This window comes from Aotus nancymaae, unplaced genomic scaffold, assembly GCF_030222135.1.
Source record: "Aotus nancymaae isolate 86718 unplaced genomic scaffold, 86718_ANA_hifiasm-v0.15.2.pri h1tg000049l, whole genome shotgun sequence".
Lineage (NCBI taxonomy): Eukaryota > Metazoa > Chordata > Mammalia > Primates > Aotidae > Aotus > Aotus nancymaae.
The window spans coordinates 30,777,215-30,798,773 of NW_026988463.1; the positions used below are offsets into that span (position 1 = coordinate 30,777,215).

The window sequence follows — 21,559 nt, forward strand, 5'->3', positions numbered from 1 at the left end:
AGTGCCTTTAATAGAGCTTTGAGATCCAGGAAGGAAGTTGTAAAACTGCTAAAGCCCTAAATTGAGGAGTGTTCCTTTCAGAAGGCAGGCCTTCATTAATGTAGCAAACTACAGGACCTCTGCTTGGCTAAAGACCAGGAAATGAATGGTCCACCCAACTTGGTCTCACTTAGAATTGTGAACTTACTCTGTAACCATCCCAAACTCCTCCCAGCAACCATCTGGGGGAGGCCTTCTACTCCAGAGGCCTGGAGGAAGATAAAAATTAATAGACCTGCAGGCAGACTGGCAGACTTTGGCCTTTACTGTGATCTCTGAAGCTGTTCAATAACTCAGTTTCAGCTTCCTGGACCATAGTTCATGGCCAGATATGACTACATAGAAACCCATGCAGTGACCTAGAAAAATCCTATTTTGGGCTGGGTGCCATGGCTTATTCTTGTAATCTCAGCACTTTGGGAGGCTGAGGTGGGTGGATCATGAGGTCACAAGTTCAAGACCAGCCTGGCCTAGGTGGTGAAACCCTGTCTCTACTAAAGATACAAAAATTAGCCAGGCATGGTAGCAGGCACTTGTATTCCCAGCTACTCAGAGGCTGAGGCAGAGAATTGCTTAAACCTGGGAGGCAGAGGTTGCAGTGAGCCAAGATTGTGCCACTGAACTCCAGTGTGGGTGACACAGTGAGACTCTGTCTCAAAAGAAAAGAAAGAAAGAAAAATCCTCTGGTATTCAGTGAAAGCCATACTGATCCACATCCTGATATAAGGCCCAATTGTAGACACCTCCCTTAGTGTCTGCTGCTCTAAAAATCAAAGTCCTAAAGGATATTCAGTCTGTCTAAAAATAAAATGGAAATTACAACTACCCAAACTCCTTGTAACAAGCCAACTAAAGGTGGACCCTAATGTACACTCAGAAGTCTTGTGACAAACCGAACTGCAAACCTTCTCCACTACAAACCCAGAGAGCATCCCATCACCAGGGGGCCTAGCCAAAGAAAATCTTTACCTTCTAAAACCATTTTACAAAAACTTGAAGAGGTATTTTCTCCTTCAAATTCACAGACACCAATGCAAATTTATACTGTGCCCATTGTCAATGCTTCTATTTTAACACAGCACTGAAATTACGTGGCAGAAGAATGAAGACAAATAAGTCAAAAGTTGCTGTTTCTAGATTGTATAGTCTTATATATAAAAAACTATAAGGAGTACATTAAAACCTGTCTAAACTAATAAATACACTCACTAAATTAGAAAAATAAGATAAAATTGAATTATAAGTTATGTTTCCATACACTTAAACTCTCTGATATAACAGAAAAACAATCTTTTTGGAATAGTATTAAAACAATAAGTTTCTAAGAAAAAAATTAAGCAGATGTAAAAAATATTTGCAAGATAGCAATAAAAGAAATAAAATAAAATTAAAATTAAATAGAAATTAAAGGAGACTCAAATAAATTTAAATTATTTTATGTCTATGGATTGAAAGAATATTTTTAAAGTGCCCTATTATCCAAAGTAATCTATAGATTCTCTGAACTCCTTATCAAAATTTCAGTGATATTTTTCTCACAGTAATGAAAAAGGCAATTCTAAAATTTACATGAAACTACAGTAAACTCTGAATAGCCAAGGCAGTCTTGAGGAAAAAGAACAAAGCAGAAGGACATCATACTTCATAATTTCAAACTATATTTCAAGGTTATAGTAATAAAAAGCGGATGGACTGTGTAGAAAAATGAACAACAGCAACAAAGATGGGACATAAATCACCAATCACACATTTCAGGAATGATGCTAAAAGAGAATTTGAAACAAGAGTTTAACATAGAGGTTTCTCACAATTATGCAGATATGTGTGTGTCACCCAAAACAATGAAGAAGCAGTCAGATTGTGCAGTCTCTTATACTTCATGAAGAGGACTTTGGGCTTTTGAAAAAAGATCACCAAAGGGAAAGCAGAATCTTTGTGGAAAATTTAAAAACATAAGACACAAGGTATCACTGTGTGAAAGCAAAATACAAACTCCTTAGGCATCCAAGAAATGATTTCCTTTCCTTTGGAACAGTGCTTCCCAAATCACATTTTCAGGACTATCTCTTTGACTTTTGGACCTCTCATCTGTCGCATTCATTCTCACATACCTGGTGATTTGGCTACAGTCTCGTGTCTCTTCATCAAAGGCTCTTTTCCTTGCTCCAGACAGGTGATCAGGTCTGGCTTAGAGAAAGCAGTACCTGTTTTATTAAAAATAAATAAAGTAACATGAATGTTGTTCATATTCTCCAATTCTCAAGCTAGTAATTTGCTCAGTAAGAATGATATAATAGAATATCATAGTAAATTAATTCCAAAATAATTTATTAAAAAAAAATTTAATTTATATTTTTTTTGTTTTTGAGATGAAACTTTACTCTTATTGCCCAGGCTGGAGTGCAATGGCACTATCTTGGCTGACTGCAACCTCCAATCCCTGGGTTAAAGCAATTCTCCTGGCTCAGCCTCTTGAGTAACTGGGATTACAGGCATGTACTGCCATGCACAGCTATTATTTTGTAACTTTAGTAGAGATGGGGTTTCTACAACAGGCTGGTCTCAAGCTTCTGACCTCAGGTGATTCACCTCCCAAGGTGCTGGGATTACAGGCATGAGCCACTGTGCCTGGCCTAAATTTGTATGTTCTTAATTTCCCTACCTAGTACTACTGAATCAAAAACTGATGGAGGAAGGCTAGGCACAGTGGCTCACACCTGTAATCCCAGCACTACCAAAGACTGAGGCAGGTAGATCACCTGTGGTCAGGAGTTAGAGACCAACCTGGCCAAAATGGTGGAACCCCATCTCTACTAAAAATACAAAAAAAAAAAAAAAATGTAGTTGGGGGTTGTGATGTGTGCCTGTAATCCCAGCTACTCAGGAGGCTGAGGCAGGAGAACTGCTTGAACCCAGGAGGTGGAGGCTGCAGTGAGCCAAGCTTGCACCACTGCACTCCAGTATGAGAACAGAGAAAGATTCCATGTCAAAAACAAAACAAGACAAAAAAAAAAAACAAAAAAACTGGTGGTGGTATTTAGATTTTAAGGTGTAGGAAACAATAAGCCACCAACTTTCTGTCATTACCAATAATCTACAGTAAAAAATACAGATCAGCTCGGGAATGTGAAAAATTCAGATCAACATGAAACATCTTGAAGATATTCCTCTCTACACAAATTTCCAAAATTTTTTTCAAAACAGGAATCTTAAACTTATTTATACAAAGCAAAAATTACCAAAAACATTTTACAAATAAAATAGAATAAAAGCTTTAGGGTATATTATGAATGCATATTGAAGTTATTCTCACCAAGGAAGACCAGGTTTCTGTAGTTCTCTAGCATCACATCTCTGTATAAATTCTGTTGTGCAGTGTCCAGGCATTGCCACTCTTCCAGAGAGAATTCTATGGCCACGTCCATAAATGTCAATGGTCCCTGATAAACACACACACACATATACAAACATATATTTATCAAGCAGCCATGGCAGAATTTTTAACTTGACTAAAGATGAAATGAGAGTAAAAAGAAGTGCTTCTAAACTTATAGGACTGAATTATAAAATAGTTCTCAACACAGAAATATATTCTAATGTATTCTCTAACTCTGAGTAAAGAGAGTGGCATAATCCATGACATCATCGTATATATAATAGTTTTCTGGATTACAAAGTATAAAATTCAGGGCATAAACACAAATGAACATTTTTAAGTGCTGTATTTGCATCAAACAAAATGAGCTGTGTATATTTTTCAGATGGAAAAGACACGTTGAGTTAGAAGATACCCCTCAAATTTCAATGTGTACAATGAACTGGAGATCTTGTCTTGCAGATTATTTTCTTCAGAAGATTAGAAATAAAGATTGATTTCTGAATTTCTATTAAGTTCACCAGTAATGTAACTGTTTTTGGCCTAATAAGAATATTTTGTCAAACATCCGGTAAATGAAAGAACCTGTTTTTCCCAGTTTCTCTCACCCATAAACACAAGTAAAGAGATTTCTGCAAATTGGCCATGTAATTCTAATTAGAAGCCTGGGCTGATAACCACTAAGCTAAGAATTACCTCTCAAGTTTGAATGACCTTATACATCTCTTGATAATTTTGGCCCCACTCTAGGTAATGTGATTCCGGAGGTTTGCAAAGGGTCCATAAGTGTGTGTTTTAACCAAGTCCTCTGTCAATGCTGACATTGCTCCCCCTGGCCTCATCATTAGAATTAGTTTGAGAAAACAGGCACAGCACAGAATCCCTTACACTCAGCTCTCTTGTCACAACACATATAATTTCGGTACAAATGAAGACAATCAATCTCCATTCTACAATATCATATTATTTGCCGGATCTTTACGAGAAAGTAGTAAGTCTGCATTTGGAAAACAGCATGTACACAGGTATTAATGCAATGTTTATTAAGCAAGTACTATGTGATCAAGAGTATGTTACAAAGAACTGTGCTGGGAATAACATATCATGAGATTTAATCTTCATAACACACTGGGGTTGGTACTACGTGTCTAATAATTCCCCTTATTTAGATAAAGGGCCCAGCATTTTTACTTACTTTTCTGTTTCTCTATCATTGGTTGTTAAAGAAATGTATAGAATAAAAGGTAAATATAGTCAGATGAGAGGGATACAGAAGAGGTTAATGTAGTTTAGAGAAATTATTATTGTATTTATGTTTATTTTCTTGTTACTGCTTTAACAACTACTGGTTCTGAAGGGATAGAAAACAAGTCACTAAATGGAAAGTCTCTGCAAGCACTGGTTATAATAGAAAATTTAAAAATTAAGACATACATACTTGATTAACATACATACTTGATTTTTTCCATTTATCTCCTTTTGTGTTTCAGGAAATTGTGCACAACAGCCCTAGAAAGGTAGCAGCATTCAGCCAGGCACAGTGACTCACACCTGCAATCCAAGCACTTTAGGAGGCGGATTACAAGGTCAGACATTTGAGACCAGCCTGGCCAACACAGTAAACCCCATCTCTACTAAAAATACAAAAATTAGCTGCGTGTGGGTACACCAGTGCTAGGGAGGCTGAGGCAGAAGAATCTCTTGAACCTGGGAGACAGAGGTTGCAGTGAGCTGAGATCACACCACTGCACTCCAGCCTAGGCTACAGAGCAAGAGTCATCAAAAAAAAAAAAGAAAAGAAAGAAAGAAACAGAGAAAGAGAGAGGAAGGAAGGAGGGAGGGAGGGACAGAGGGAGGGAGGGATGGAGGGAAGGAAGGAAGGAAGGAAGGAAGGAAGGAAGGAAGAGTACCAGGATTCACCACCCAAAACTCTGATTTTCTCTAATCAGTTCTCTGAGGCAAGACTCCAAGGTGGGGTCAGATCTAAATGAAGCCCCCAAATAAGGTTAATCTGAACAGAACTGGGTCAGGGAGAGTACCCTATGTAGAATTCTGCGCTCTATGCCTCTGGGGGGCATCTCCAGTTCTGTTTTTTTCTAAGTTTATCTAGGAGAAACTTCAATGCCAGAGTTTGTGTAATTTTAATCTTGTTTAGCCACTGTGTTTTCAATTTTATAACATGTACTAATAAGCAATTAAAACAAATCTCTTAAGATTTTCCAAGGTAATTTCTAAGAGGATAACTATGTATTCCTAGCAAGGTAAAATAAACACAAAAAGTAATAATAACTATTCTGTCCCTAAATATCTCTTAAGATGATGACATCAGAAGTCACAAAAACATCAAGTGGCCCAAGTAAAGCCTAAGGTTTTTTGCACACATCTATTTATTGCACCAACCATATGATTCATTTTTTCCCCCCTTTTTTGAGATGGAGTCTTGCTCTGTCACCCAGACTGGAGTGCAGTCATGTGATCTGAGCTTACTGAAATTTCTGCCTCTTAGATTCAAGCAATTCCCTGCCTCAACCTCCTGAGTAGCTGGGATTACAGGCACCTGCCACCACACCTGGATAATTTTTGTGTTTTTAGTAGAGATGGGGTTTTACCATCTTGGCCAGGCTGGTCTTGAACTCCTGACCACCTGATCCACCCTCCTCAGCATCCCAAAGTGCTGGGATTACAGGTTTGAGCCACCACACTTGGCCCCAACCACATGATTCTTAATCCAACAATGTATCTTGTCACTAGTCTATACTAAAAATTCCTGGATGGTAAAAACAATAATTGCTTCAAATATTTTCTGAATGGCCACAAAAAATAAAAAATACTTTATCTGTTTGAGTCTCCAGACCTTGTTTTTCACCCAAGTACCAGGAAACTGGAGAAACTTTCATCTGGATACTAAAGACATCTTTTGTATGAGGGGAGGAACAAACACAGGCCGACTCATTTCTCTTACACTGAGACTTAGGAGAATTAACCGCTCTTATTTGACTGACACAGTTCTGCTCTGGACATCCTCAAATTTCTCAACAACACTGAGGTGATTGTGAGAGGGCTTCAAGTGAGCCTGGGCTGATGGCCCAATGGTAAGCCAGGCAGGGGAAACTCAGGCTTATTCTAAATAGAAAATAGAACTGCCCTGGTGTAGTTTTAGAACCTGGATCACCTTGTCCTGACTAGCTACCTCTTGGGTAAGAGAAAAGAGAAGAATACTGCACTACAGAATCACATTTTACAGGTAGGCATAGTTGTGAGTATGCTCTGGATACACTGTGGTCTTGATCTCTCACTCCTAAGATGCCTTTTTACACTTGCAGATTTTGCCATCAGATTCAGTTTACACCTGGAGCCTCTCACATAATTATAGCAGGTCACTGGATAAAAGCTGAAAAACTCAAAGTGCCACATTCTCAAAAAGAAACTTTAAGGTGTCAATGTTGACATCAGACAATGCAGAAAAGGTCTCTTGTTGGTTTTCAGTACATTTTAAATTCTACATCTGGCCCTGTTTTGTAATACCAGGCAGAGGCCAGAACTTATGTGCAGATTGTAGGTGGGATCAACCAGGCTCTGCATTCTTGGGTGTTACAGCAAGTAAAGTACAATCAAATGAGAAAGCCCCTCTTACAGGCTGCTCTAGTACATTCTAAGTGATATGTCTACCTAAAAGAAAAAAGCTGAGTCAACATGAATATGAGCAGACAGTGTATTTTGGCCAAATATGAGGACTGTAACTTGAAAGCAAACATTCAAGTTGCCTGGAATCTACACTTTAATTAGCAGTAGTTACCAGTGAATTTGTAAAGGTAAAAATAGGATAGAGATTGGACTGATACAAGCATTCTTATTTATTTGCAGAAATAACATTAATTATTGATCGCATATACACTGTCAAGATTTAGGGTATGGGTTATAGTGTCCGGTGTGACATTAGTAGTTTAATTTATAGCTATTGTCATTTAATTAATGGCAACAGCAAACAGTTTTAAGAGATGAATACAGTTCAAAGGTGAAAAAAAGACAAAGCTGTGCTCTCATCTTAATGTCTCTCTGAGTTTGACAACTGAATTTGTATTTCTCAAATAAAAGGTTTTTGTCCCCCAAAATCTCAAGATTCAGAATTTGGAGCTACAGGTTTAGGGCCTGGATTGTTGAAATAGTAACAGGTGTTACCTGCACCTTTGTGGACATTTTAGTAAGAAGAAATGCATTTTAGAAAGAGGAGGAAGGGGAAAGTGAAGATTCTCATGTCTACATGTCATTACTCTGATTGGGTTTCTGGGCTGGCCCCATGGTTTGTGAATCAGTTTCAGGTCTGAAACACAAGAGTCACTGAAAGAGGACATATGGTTGATTACTGCCCTGTGAAGTTTGTAAAAATCTGATCTAGCCTTTCTAGAAGTGGCTGTAGGAGACTACAGATAGCAAATACGCAGAGACACAATTCTGCCTGCATATTCAGGGCACAGCATGCACTCTGCAGCACAATTATGAGTTTACTGGAAGGCAGAGGGGGAAAGTCCTTGCTAGAGTTAAGCTTAGTTGGCACCTTATATGTTTACATCATTTCTGATGATTCTAGACAATATTTGGAAAATATAATTAAGAGAAAAATTTTCTCCAGCCCCAGAGAAACTCCACAATAATAGAAAAGAAAAAAACTGTTTTATTATACCATTAAACTAGAATGTGACATATACCAAAGTCAATCTGCTTAAGAGATTGCAAAGACAGAAAAATGGTCACCATAATTAGTCCACAAGTAGAATTTATAGCACCATGTCACACATAGTTCATTCTAAATTCACCTGGTAACTAAGGTGGCCATCCATGTATGCTAATTACTTATATTCAATGACAAAATGAACTTTTCACATCTTCGTGACAGAAGGCAATTTTGCAATTTGAAGCCAGGTGCCTCCTGAAGGTAGATGCTCACTCTCCAACATAAATGGTTGAATAGGATGCTACCTTTCTGACTTTTTACATTTTAAAGCAATAGCTCTCTACTCCCTGAGCACTAGGCTATGTCCCTCCAGCTTCCCCACTCCTGGTGGCTAGTGTCCTTTCTTGATTCCTACCATCCAACACAGAAGCACAGCTCACAGCACAGAGCTTACAGCTGATATCTCACATCGTATGTGAACATCAATTGCCAAAGCAGCATTCCAGTGCCACATTAGAGACTGAAGCCTGAGCTGTAGGAGGAGATCCTGCAGTCCTCCTGGGTGGAACTGTAGCTTTGAAATAATGGAAACAGGAGCAGCATTTCAGCCTCAGTTTCTATTTATAATGGTGTCATAGAAAAAATACTGCTGGATTTCTAGCAGAAGTCTAGATAGAGACAGATCCAAGAGCTCTCACTGTGACCATGCACCTCATTCACAGATGCCATGAGATACTAAAAGGGCTTCTGAAAGACACCCAAAGCTTTAAAAAGAAAAAACAGCTCTCAGTCTGAGCAAGATTACATTGAAAATAAAAAAGTTAAAAGCATCTTAAGAAAAACCTCAGATTACATACAAGACTAAGTCAGCCAGAAAATATTTTCCCAAAAGAAATTTATCTCTAAACACACAAAGTGTACGGCTACTCTCAGCATGAGAAACATAAGCACTATGAAGAAAGGGGTCATACTCTCAGCAGAATTTTATGTTTCTCTTTTATCTCTTCCACTCTCTCATCTCCTGCCATTGAATGGGGAATCTATATTGGAATACATTTGACAATTTCCACCATTTTGATGAAAAATTGGACTCTGACTTTGTTCATATAGTGGAATATATTTGAGCTTGGACCATAGGTAACTGAAGAGCTATTATAGTGTTTGGGTGGCCGCATCACTTGTGTTTATTTGTCCTGTAATAGCAACAGTCAAATTTAGTAAAATAAAAGACACTAAACTTACACTTACCATAGTTATTCCTACTAGATAAATTAGCAAGTGTGTCAGATTAATATCTCTTGTAACAATTTGGTAGTAAATTTGTTCTGGATACTAGATATAAATATCTAAATATAAATAATTTTAATGTAGTAGTCATAATGTATGTAGGATTTTTAAAAAATTGTCTTTAACCATAATTCAATTAAAACAATTTATATTTCAAAAGTATTAATGACAATATTAAAAAATAACTAAGAAATGCATTCAGCCCAGGCATGATGGCTTATGCCAGCAATCCTAGCACTTTGGGAGGCTGAGACAGGTGGATCACCTGAGGTCAAATGTTCTGGGCCAGCCTGGCCAACATGGTGAAACCTTGTCTCCACTAAAAATACAAAAAAATTAGCCTGTCATGGTGGCAGACACCTGTAATCCCAGCTACTCAAGAAGTTGAGGCAAGAGAATCACTTGAATCCTTGAGGTGGATGTTGCAGTGAGCTGAGATCATGCCATTGCAGTCAGGCCTGGGCAGCAAGAGCAAAACTCCATCTCAAAATATATATATATATATTCAAAGTAAATAATATCATGACCTTATATTCATACTATTTTTAAAAATACTGCTTAATTTATGTAAATGCATGTTGTTTAGAAACACTACACATAACTATGCTAATTGTTCTAAAGTAATAAACAGAAGTCAAAGTACAGCTACAAACCCTACTGTTCAGTTAATATACTGAACTGCTTTTGCAGTGTAAGTACTTCATCCTGCAAATATTCAATAATTACCTTGGATAATCACTTTTCTATCAAACTTAATCAGCATCTTTTAGACTTTATCATTCTGTAATGATAAATTTAATCCTGACCTTGTGTTCAATTTTTGTGTTCTCTTACAAGGAGCTTTAATCTAAACAAATCTGTGTCTACTTTAAAAGACTAAAAATAGAAAACATAAACCTTTGCCAAAGCAAAAATAAAAAGCAATGACTCTAAGGTTCTAAATGAATACAATCCTGAGTCAGTAAGAATAAGAAAAGGTTCATTTAGCTGTTACAATTACTTACACATATTTTCTAAAAAGCACAGAACAAACCTACATATAATCTAAATGCTTTAAGAGAGATGAGCAAAATATCCTCCTTGATTTTTAGATAGGAGAATAAAGCCATTTATTTCTCATTTATGTTTTCTCCAAAAGTAGCCAGGTCTCTGGACATGTTTTTGAACCCTAGGACATCTGAATTTTAGTAGACACTGGATTCAGGCATCTAAGGATTAGCCCTGGGCACATGGTGCACTTGGAAGTATGTTTCATATTTAAAAAAGCAGAAGAGAAAAAGTGTTATAAAAAGTTCATGGTTGCACATGAATAAAGCAAGTTCTTAAGAGTCCTATAAAGAGATTTAGATTCCGACACAATAACAGTGGTAGCCTACAACACCCCACAGACACTATTAGACAGAATTTTGAGTCAGAAAATTAACAAATATATTAAGACCTAAACTCAACACTTGACCAAATAGTCTAAATATACATCTACAAAACTCTCCATCTAAAACCAGGAAAATATACACTCTTCTCGTTACCATGTGGCACATACTCTAAAATAGGCCACACTGATGGGCATAGTGGCTCAAGCCTGTAAATCCAGCACATTGGGAGGCTGAGGCAGGTGGATGACCTGAGGTCAAAAGTTTGAGACCAGCCTGGCTGACATGGTAAAACCCTGTCTTTACTAAAAATACACAAATGAGCCAGGTGTGGTGTTGGGCACCTGTAATCTCAGCTACACAGGAGGCTGAGGCAGGAGAATCACTAGAACCTGGGAGGCCGAGTTTGCAGTGAGCTGAGATTACATCACTGCACTCCAGCCTGTGTGACACAGTGAGACTTTGTGTCAAAGAAAAAATTGACCACACAATCAGAAATAAAACAATTCTCAGCAAATTCAAAAATCCCAAAAATCATATCAATCACACACACAGACAACAGGTTAATAAGAATATAATTCAATTAAAAAAACACTTGATATTATGCAATTACATGGAAATCAAACAACCTGCACTTAAATGACTTTTGGGAAAATAATAAAATTAAGGCAGGAACTAAGAAATTCTTTGAAACAAATGAGAATAAAGATATAACATAACAGAATCTCTGCAACAGAGCTAAGACAGTGTTAAAAGGAAAATTTATACCATTAAATGTTCACATCAAATAGGTAGAAAGATCTGAATTTAAACTTAACATCATCAATAAAAGAATGTACATCTATTTTGTATTTTGGAACTCCACATGTTCTCACTCATAGGAGGGTGTTGAACAAGGAGAACACATGGACACAGGGAGGGGAGCACTATACACGGGGGTCTGTTGTGGGGGAGTGGGGGGACAGTGGGGGGGGAGTTGGGGAGGGATAGCATGGGGAGAAATGCCAGATATGGGTGAGGGGGAGGGAGGCAGCAAATCACACTGCCATGAATGCACCTATGCAACAACTTTGCATGTTTTTCACATGTACCCCAAAACCGAAAATGCAATAAAAAAAAAAAAAAAGATGTTTGTCAGTTTAAAGAGCTTTTCCACTGAAACTGTAGTTAAATAAATCACTAGCTAGATTAATGAAGAAAAAAGATTCAGACTTGAAATGGCAAAAGGGTCATTATAAATGACCCCACAAAAATATAAATAACCATTGACGTCTACAATAAACACCTCTGTGCACACAAACTAGAAAATCCAGAAAACAATGGATAGATTTCTAGACAAATGCATCCTGCCAAGATTAACAAAAAAAAAAAAAAAATTGAGTCCCTGAAAAGACCAATAAGTTCCAAAACGACATTTGTAAGTAAATAGCCTACTAACCAAAAAAAACAAAAAGCCCAGGACAGACAGATTCACAGCTGAATTCTACCAGATGTACACAGAAGACCTGGTACCATTTCTACTAAAACTATTTCAAATAAGTTGAGAAAGATGGACTCCTCATCAAGTCATTACATAAGAACAGCATCATTCTCATACCAAAACTTGGCAGAGATAAAACAGAAATAGAAAACTTGAGGCCAATAACTTTGATAAACATTGATTTAAAAAAATCCTCAACCACATACCAGCAAACCAAATTCAGCTGCACATCAAAGAGCTAATCCACTATGTTCAAGTAGGTTTTATCCGTGGGATGCAAGATTGGTTCAACATACAAATTAATAAATGCTATAAATCACGTAAACAGAACTAAACATAAAAAACACAAAATTATCTCAATAGAGGCAGAAAAAGCTTTCAATAAAATTTAACATCTTTATGTTAAAAGCCCTCAACAAACTATGTGTTGAAGGTACATGCTTCATAATAATGAGTTATCTATGACAAGCCCAAAACCAAAATATTGAATGAAAACAAGCTGAAAGCATTTCTCCTTGAAAACTGGAGGAAGACAAAACTGCCTTCTCTCACCACTCTTATTAAACATAGAATTCAAAGTTCCAGCCAGCGCAATCAGGCAAGAGAAAAAATATAAACATCGAAACAGAAATAGAGGAAGTCAAACTATCTCTGTTTGCAGATGACATGATTTTATATTTAGAAAATCCTACAGTCTCAGTGGAAAAGCTCTTTAAACTGACAAGCATCTTAAGCAGAGTTTCAAAATACAAAATAGATGTACTAAAGTCAGTAGCATTCCTGTACATCAACAACAACCAAACCAAAAGCCAAATTTAAAAAAAAATCTCATTCACAATCTCTAGGAATGCAGCTAACCAGGGAGGTGAAAGATCTCTTTGAAAAGAATTATAAAACACTGAATTAAAAAGTCAGAGATGACACAAACAAATGGAAAACCATTTTATGCTCATAGATAGAAAAGATCAATATTATTAAGATGGCCACACTGTCCAACAAAATTTACAGATTTAATGCTATTTCTGTAAAACCACTGATACCATTTTTATCAGAACAGTAACAACAACAACAACAACAACAACAAACCATTTTAGATTTCCTATGGAACAACAACAACAAACAAATAGCCAAGGAAATGGTCAGCAAAAAGGATAAAACTGAAGGTATTATATTACCAACCTCAAACTATACTACAGGGCTACAGTAACCAAAGCAACAAGGTACTGGAAACAAAACACAACACAATGAAAAACAAACAAATGAACAAAAAACAGACTCATAGACCAATGCAACACAATACAGGCCTAGAAATAATGTCGCACACCTAAAACCATCTGACCTTTAACAAAGCTGAAGAAAAGAATTTAGGAAGAAATTCCTATTTAATAAATGGTGCTGAAATAAGTAGCTAGTACTATGTAGAAGATTGAAAACAGATTCCATCCTGACACCATACACAAGAAAATACTTAAAATAAATTAAAGACTTAAATGTAAAACTTAAAGTTGTAAAAAATAATTAAAAACACTGACATAATCTAGGAAATACCATTCTAAACACACAAACTGGCAAAGATCTTATGATGAATTTACCAAAGCAATTGCAACAAAAGCAAAAATTGACAAATGAGACCTAATTAAACAAAAAGCTTCTTCAGAGAAATGAAAACTATCAACAGAGTAAACAGACAACCTGCAGAATTAAAAAAAAAAAAAAATTTGCAAACTATGTTTCTGTCAAGGGTCTAATTTCAGAATCTTTAAAAAACTTAACCAAGTTTACAAGAAAAAAAGCAAACAATCTGAGTAAAAAGTAGGCAAAAAAAAACATGAACAAATGCTTCTCAAAAGAAGACATACCTGCGGCTAACGTGTATTTTTTAAAATGTTCATCACTAATTATCAGAGAAATGAAAGGAGAAATCACAGTGAGATACCATTTCACACCAGTCAGAATGGCTATTATTAAAAAGTCAAAAATTAACAGATGCTAGCAAGGTTGTAAAAAAAAGAAAATGCTTATACACTGCTGGTGTGAGTTTAGTTCAACCACTGTGAAAAACCAGTGTAGTAATTACTCACATAACTAAAAACAAAATTATCATTTGATCTAGCAATTTCATAATACAAATTTTTCTTGCAAAAACACACATATGTCAGGTGCAGTGGTTCACACTTGTAATCTCAGCACTTTGGGAGGCCAAGATGAGAGGATCACCTGAGGTCGGGAGTTCAAGACCAGCCTGACCAACATAGAGAAACCCCATCTCTACTAAAAATACAAAATTAGCTGGACATGGTCATGCAGGCCTGTAATCCCAGCTACTTGGGAAGCTGAGGCTGGAGAATCACTTGAACTAGGGAGGCAGAGGTTGCGGTGAGCCAAGATCACACCACTGAACCTCACCCTGGGCAAGAAGAGCAAAACTCTGTCTCAAAAAAATAAAATAATAAAATAAAGACACATGCACATGCATGACCATGGTGGCAATATTCAAAACAGCAAAGACATGGAATCTGCTGGGTGCAGTGGCTCACACCTGTAATCCCAGCACTTTAGGAGGCCTAGGTGGGCAGATCACCTGAGGTCAGGAGTTCAAGATTAGCCTGGCCAACATAGTAAAACTCCATTTCTACTAAAAAATATAAAAAAAAAATAGCTGGGTGTGGTGGCGTGTTCCTGTAATTTCAGCTACTTTCAGGAGGCTAAGACAGGAGAATGATTTGAACCCAGAAGGCGGAAGTTACAGTGAGCCAAGAGCTCAACATTGCACTTTAGCTTGGGCAAAAAAGAGTGAAATTTCATCTCAAAAAATAAATAAATAAATAAACACACAAAGACATGGAATCAACCTAAATGCCTAGCAATGGCAGACTGAATAAAGAAAATGTGGCATAGATGGGCATGGTGGCTTCTGCTTGTAATCCCAGAACTTTGAAAGGCCGAGTCAGGTGGATGGCCTGGGTCCATGAGTTCAAAACCAGCCTAAAAGACAAGGCAAAAAGCCATCTCTACAAAAAAGGCAAAACAAAATATTAGCTGTGCATAGTGGTGTGTGCCTGTACTTATAGCTCCTTGGGAGGCTGAGGGAGAAAGATTGCCTGAGCCCAGGAGGCTGAGGCTGCAGTGAACCAAGATGATGCCTCTGTACTCCAGCCTGGACAACAGAGTGAGACCCTTTTTCCAAAAGAGTAAAATAACATAAAACAAGATTTAATACAAACAAAATATGTACAGAATCATTATGGAGTACTGTGTGGTCATAAAAAATAGCAAGATCATGTCCTTTGCATCAACCTGGATGGAGCCGGAGGCCATTATCCTTAGAAAACTAATGCAGAAACAGAAAGCCAAATGCCTGTTATTATTTAAAAGTGAGAGCTAAATAATAACACATGGACACAAAGAAGGGAACAGACACTGAAGTCTAGTGGAGGGTGGAGGGTGGAGGGTGGGAGGACAAAGAGGATCAGAGAAAAACACCTGTTTGGTGCTCTAGTACCTCAGTGACAAAATAATCAGCATGTCAAAGCCCATAACCCAGTTGTACCTATATACCAAACCTGCACATGAACCCCTGAACCAAAAATAAACATTAAAAGGAAAATAAATCCATGGGTGGGAGAGAGTGTAACGCAGGTGGAAGAGACGGTTTGTGCTACAGATAGTGGCCCAGGTGGAGCTGCACTTGGGTTTATTTCTGTGTCCATGCAGGCAGATGAGATTATAAACAGATGGTCTAGAACCCTAGGCTGGCAGAGAAAACAGGTTGCTGCTGCAGATTCAGTGTCTGGGGGTGGGGATATGCCAGGAGACTTCTAGATACTTTAGTAGGTTTTTGGCAAGAAACGCTAGGATCAAAAATGCTGTGGTGCAATTCCTAAATGTGTCTAGTCCTGGGAGTGCTGTAGACACAGCAATGTCTAGTGGGTATGTCGGTGAGTGGGTAGAAATCCTGTGGTGGCAGCTGTGGGAAAAGGGGGTCTGCTCTCAGAATTCCCTTCTTCTAAGTTTTCAATAATCTGTCACCCTGGGAGAAGACCTGGAATCACAAGACAGTGGGCAGTGTGACAGCCTGTGTGCAGGAGAGTAGAGCCTCCCATTCCCAGACACCCAGATTTCCACTCCAAGCCAGGCCAGGCCAGGCCAGGCCTCTGTGATATCCTTTTTTTGGCATCAAATCTGTAAGGTTTGCTGAACACCAAGCAATTCTCCAACACCAACTCATTGTCTGATATTTTAATTCTGACACCACCCAGAGTCAGCACAGATTCTAATTCAGGGCTCGGTCCCACAACATTGTCCTTACTGCGTATGTCACAGAACTCAGCAAAACACTGTAGTTATGTTTACCAGTTTATTATAAAAGATACAACCCAGGACAAGTCAAATGGAAGAAATGTATAGAACAAATAAAAAGATGGGCGGAATGAAGCACATAGATAATCCAGGTGAATAGCTGTGATTAATAGAATTCTCCAGCCTTTGAGTTCTCCAGGAACAGTTTGTGGAAAGAAACACCCTTCCCATTATGACTTAGACGGCGCTCTCTTTTCTTACCTTTCACATACCCAGACACAGGCTCTCCACATTTTCTTCTTTTTTCCATTAAAAAAAAAAAAATCAGCCAAATTTGTCTTCAGTGATCAAAATAAAATACTTCATCAAACTTTACTCATTTATCTCCTTTCCACAGACTCCTGGACTTTGAGCTACCCTCAGTCTCAGCCAACATACAAATGTATCTTATGTTCCTCATAAGAACATGCTGACTTCAGGGTAAAACACTCTCTGACCTAAAATCTGATTATTCACCCTCCATTTGCCAATCCCCTCAAACCTTCTTTTTAATCGGCTTTGCTCCTCCTTATGAAAGAAAGCCCTGGTCTGCCTAAATTCTGCAATCTTTATGGATCTTACAGTTGGTACTTCCTGCTGTTGCAATATTCCTTTGGAATTCAATTTTTTATTTTTTACTTAAATCTAACTGCTTTATTTTACAAAATCTAGAAACTACCTCAAAACAGTAACAACTTCATCTTCAGGAAGACTCTCCCAGGCCCCTTCCATCTGCCTGTGGACCCCCAGCTTTCCAGGGCTCTGAAACTTCTCTCAGTATAAAGGTTTCTTCCATGGCTGAGGTGAGCAAGCTGAGACAGCTGCACACAAAGCTCCTCAGAAAGAAATAATTGGGCCTTTAATAACCTCTTTGTGCAGGTTCAGTATTACCCTTGGCTCAGAGTCACTGGGCTCAAGCTTTAATTTTCATCTCAGAGTAATTCACTTGGCTTTTGAAACTAAGTGTGTGTACAATCCAGAAAATTACTCAAACACAGTATTAACATAAGATGAAGAAATTTTAAGGTGTCTACATTTCATACCTCAACAAGAAAAGCAACAGTATCTATTTATTTCAAACAATAAATGTATTATTGGATAATTTTAATTAAAATTATGTAGTAAACAATTAGTCACATGAAAACACTTCTAGGGGTTACCAAGTTTCATCTAATAAAATTTAGCATGAAACTCAGAAATCAAGATAACGGGATAGAGAACAGAGATAGTCACTGTCACAAATGTACCCTGCAAGAAGAGGACCTAATGTTTTCATGAATCTACGTAACTCACCAGTTATCCACCACAGTTTCTTGTGGAAAGGTATTCATTTACAACAGCCAAAATGGAAGAGAGATTTTTCCTATTCCTTTCCTTCATAGCTAGCATTCTGAAAGCTAAGCCTTAAAATTCTGTTTGAAATCACCAAGCCATAAGAAACTCACCTGAGAAAATTTCAAAACTCACGTTGGGAAAGAAAAAGGTAAATGAGAATTTTTAACAAATGGAGCATATGATTAGATATTATTTTTGTTTCTGAAACCCACCTCTTCTAAGCCCTTTGCAAATGTTGTTTTTTTTTTTTTTTCCTTTCAAGTCCTACTAATAAAATGCAACGTACAATTTAAAACTGAGGTCCAAGTAAGTGAACAAATCTTTTAAAGGTGACAAGCCCAGAGAGTGGCAGTGGTGATTAAAAAACAAATCTGCCTTACTCATGTGTCAATTAAGGCTATTCAATCACTTGACTCTCCACCCCATCCTCTCACTTAAGTGCTCAATAACCACCTGCTCAGGAGACTATGTATGACTGCGCATGCCCCAGTGAGTGCTCCAGATGCATTTTCCTTTGCAAGTCCTTACACCATCTCACTGGGGTCAGGTTGTTTCTGACTTTTGGGATGCCATATTTTTCTTTCACAAATTTTTAATATTTTTCTTTAACTATATTTATTTCACTATTTTTCTGTCCCCTTAAAAAATCCAGTGGTCAGAAATTATTTCTATGTTTTTTCCTCAATACCAGCATCTGATTGGCTAACCAGCAATGTGTCTCCAAGAAATCGAAGCTGGGTCAGGTAAAGACAGCTTTAATGTCTCAAGGGTTTAGCTTTTCAAAAAACAGAGTACACCAGGAGATGACTGTCAGTCCCACCACATCCACCTGCTTCCTTGAGAGGCTACACTCCATACCTCAGGTTGTCCTATGAGAAAAAATAACCCGGGAGCTGGTATTCACTAGACACTTCAGCAACGTAACCTTGGCGGGTATCTTGCTTTATCCCAAAACAGTACTGAAACCCAGGACCAGGGTGACTGAGGACAAATGACCCCAAAATTTTCTAAGGGAATCCTTGACCCAAAAACATTCTGATAAGACCTCTGCTTCTAGGGAAGATAAAAAGAAAAGAGAAACTTTTTTTTAAAAAACAATACAGTGTCAGGGGTTTATTCTTTATTCTCAGGGACAATATTTTTCAAAGAGAAAACACATCTTGGTAAAAGTCCCATCCAACGCTTTGTCAACAAATGATTAACTAATGGCCATGTGCAGTAGTTCACTCCTGTAATCCCAGCAATTTGGGAGGCTGGGGAGGGCAGATCAGTTGAGGTCACGGGTTTGAGACCAGACTGGCTAACATGGTGAAAATCTGGCTCTACTAAAAATACAAAAGTTAGCCGGGTGTGATGGTGTGCACCTGTAATCCCAGCTGTTCAAGAGACTGAGGCAGGAGAATCACTTGAACTGGGGAAGCAAAGTCTGCAGTGAACCGAGATCACTCCACTGCACTCCATACATCTTTTTTTTTTTTTTTAAATGACTAATGAAAATACTGCATCTAAAATGTACACTAAAGGACAAGGAGTTGATAATGTGAATCAGGGAGGGGAAAATGGCATTTGGAAATGTTAAAAAGAACTGGAAATGTAGTATTTAATGAAAGCCAGAGTTAGGATGAAGAAATGCAGGGTGGGAGTGGAAGGTAGATTTGAGAGGTTGCTTGTGCCACATGTGAAAAACGCAGGGGAAAAATCACTTTCCTGTGGTGTGAGAAAATAACTAAATGGCAGGCAATGAGACTGACGCGGCTCTAGTCTGGATTTTCACTTAAAAATAAAATCTAACTCAAGTGCATTTTTTTGGGGGGAGTAAATTACTACATTGGGAGAAAAAAATTCAGACTTAACCAATTATAAACCGTCAATTAACCTGATTGCATAACCAGGAAATTTGGAAGCTCAGAGTGGAAATTAAGAAACTACCTAACTGTGCCGGGCGCGGTGGCTCAAGCCTGTAATCCCAGCACTTTGGGAGGCCGAGGCGGGTGGATCACGAGGTCAAGGGATCGAGACCATCCTGGTCAACATGATGAAACCCCGTCTCTACTAAAAATACAAAAAATTAGCTGGGCCTAGTGGCGCATGCCTGTAATCCCAGCTACTCGGGAGGCTGAGGCAGAAGAATTGCCTGAACCCAGGAGGCGGAGGTTGCGGTGAGCCGAGATCGCGCCATTGCACTCCAGCCTGGGTAACAAGAGTGAAACTCCGTCTCAAAAAAAAAAAAAAAAAAACTACCTAACTGTACCTAACCGATTAATGAATGTAGGTTTCTCTTAATCATGCACCTTATAAAAAGTCTTTTTTTTTTTTTTTTGAGACGGAGTTTCACTCTTGTTACCCATGCTAGAGTGCAATGGCGCCATCTCGGATCACCACAACCTCCGCCTCCTGAGTAGCTGGGATTACAGGCACGCGCCACCATGCCCAGCTAATTTTTTGTATTTTTAGTAGAGACAGGGTTTCACCATGTTGACCAAGATGGTCTCGATCTCTTGACCTCGTGATGCACTCGCCTCGGCCTCCCAAAGTGCTGGGATTACAGGCGTGAGCCACCGCGCCTGGCCTAAAAAGTCTTCTCTTAAACCCTGTCGCATGGACCACAAATTACAAACCATAGCTGGGTGCTCTACAATTTTTGAACCACTGTTTGAATAAATTATTTAATATTTTTGTGATGACTCCAATAAATTTTTTATAAAAGAGGGACCAAAAGCTCTTCCGATTCCTGAACCCCGCACTCCAAGTCAGGATTCTCCCCTGGTGACCCTCTCTTGGTCCCTGCACAATCCGGGAGAGACGCGGTGCGGTGGGTGCAGAGTTGCCCAAAGGGGGCTCCAGGCCGGGGCACAGTCACTATGCAGGCAAGAAACAGGACTCCCGGGGTCCCGCCTGTCTGCCCAGCCGCCATCTTATGGCTGAAGGGGACTGAAGGTCAAGCTGGCCAAGATGAACTCGCAGCCTCAGATTTTGGAGCTGACTGCTGGGGGCCTGAGTCCCGCTACAGCCACTTCCCACTGCTTTCAACCAGCCCCTTCCCACTCTCTAGATATCGGATCCTGCACTCTCACCATTTTGAGGTTTCCAGCAGCTCCTGGCATCTCAGTTGTGGATCTCTCAATACCTGAAGGTCACAGGACCACACAGACTGGATCTCCCGGAGCGGAGGACACAGAGCAGCGGAGGACACAGAGCAGCAAAGATGAGACCCGGGGCTCTGACTGCAGGAAGAGACAAAGAACCCGCCAAATCCCGGAAGCCGTCCTGCACTTTTCATCTGCGTTTCTTATTGGACGGTTCCTAGTTTAGAGTCTCTGACTAGGTAACGCTTAAGTCCCGCCCCCTTTAGTCCCTGAATGACAGAAGATTTGACCAGACACTGGGCTAAATGAAGAAAGAGTGACAGCCTGGGCTGCAACTTTTTCAGGCAGTGTTTCCTCCCTGAGCTCAGCCGGGAGCAACCAGGAGGGTATTTGCATTTAACCTTGTGTAAAAAGTGATATGCATTTATAAATAACATATTATAAGGCTATTCACAAATGGAAAGAATCTAATAACAATTATTGAACAATTTCAGATTTTATGACCTTCATGGCTTCTGGTCCTTTGAGCAAGCAGCCTGAGATTTTAAAAAGGAGGCAATCCTCTGAAATAAAATG

General features: G+C 38.7%; 1 protein-coding gene across 1 annotated transcript in view; it reads right to left on the bottom strand.

Annotated features, from left to right (window-relative positions):
- Window positions 1–21,133, bottom strand: part of LOC110568598 (zinc finger protein 98-like) — a 37,062-nt gene extending 15,929 nt beyond the window's left edge. Inside the window, exons 1-3 of the mRNA XM_064362736.1 lie at window positions 20,972–21,133; window positions 3,353–3,479; window positions 2,151–2,243 (exon numbers count right to left, since the gene is read on the bottom strand). Of these exons, the coding sequence (XP_064218806.1) occupies window positions 2,151–2,243; window positions 3,353–3,479; window positions 20,972–21,001 (250 nt within the window). The 5' untranslated portion in view covers window positions 21,002–21,133. The remainder of the gene's footprint in view (window positions 1–2,150; window positions 2,244–3,352; window positions 3,480–20,971) is intronic.
- Window positions 21,134–21,559: the final 426 nt, after the last annotated feature.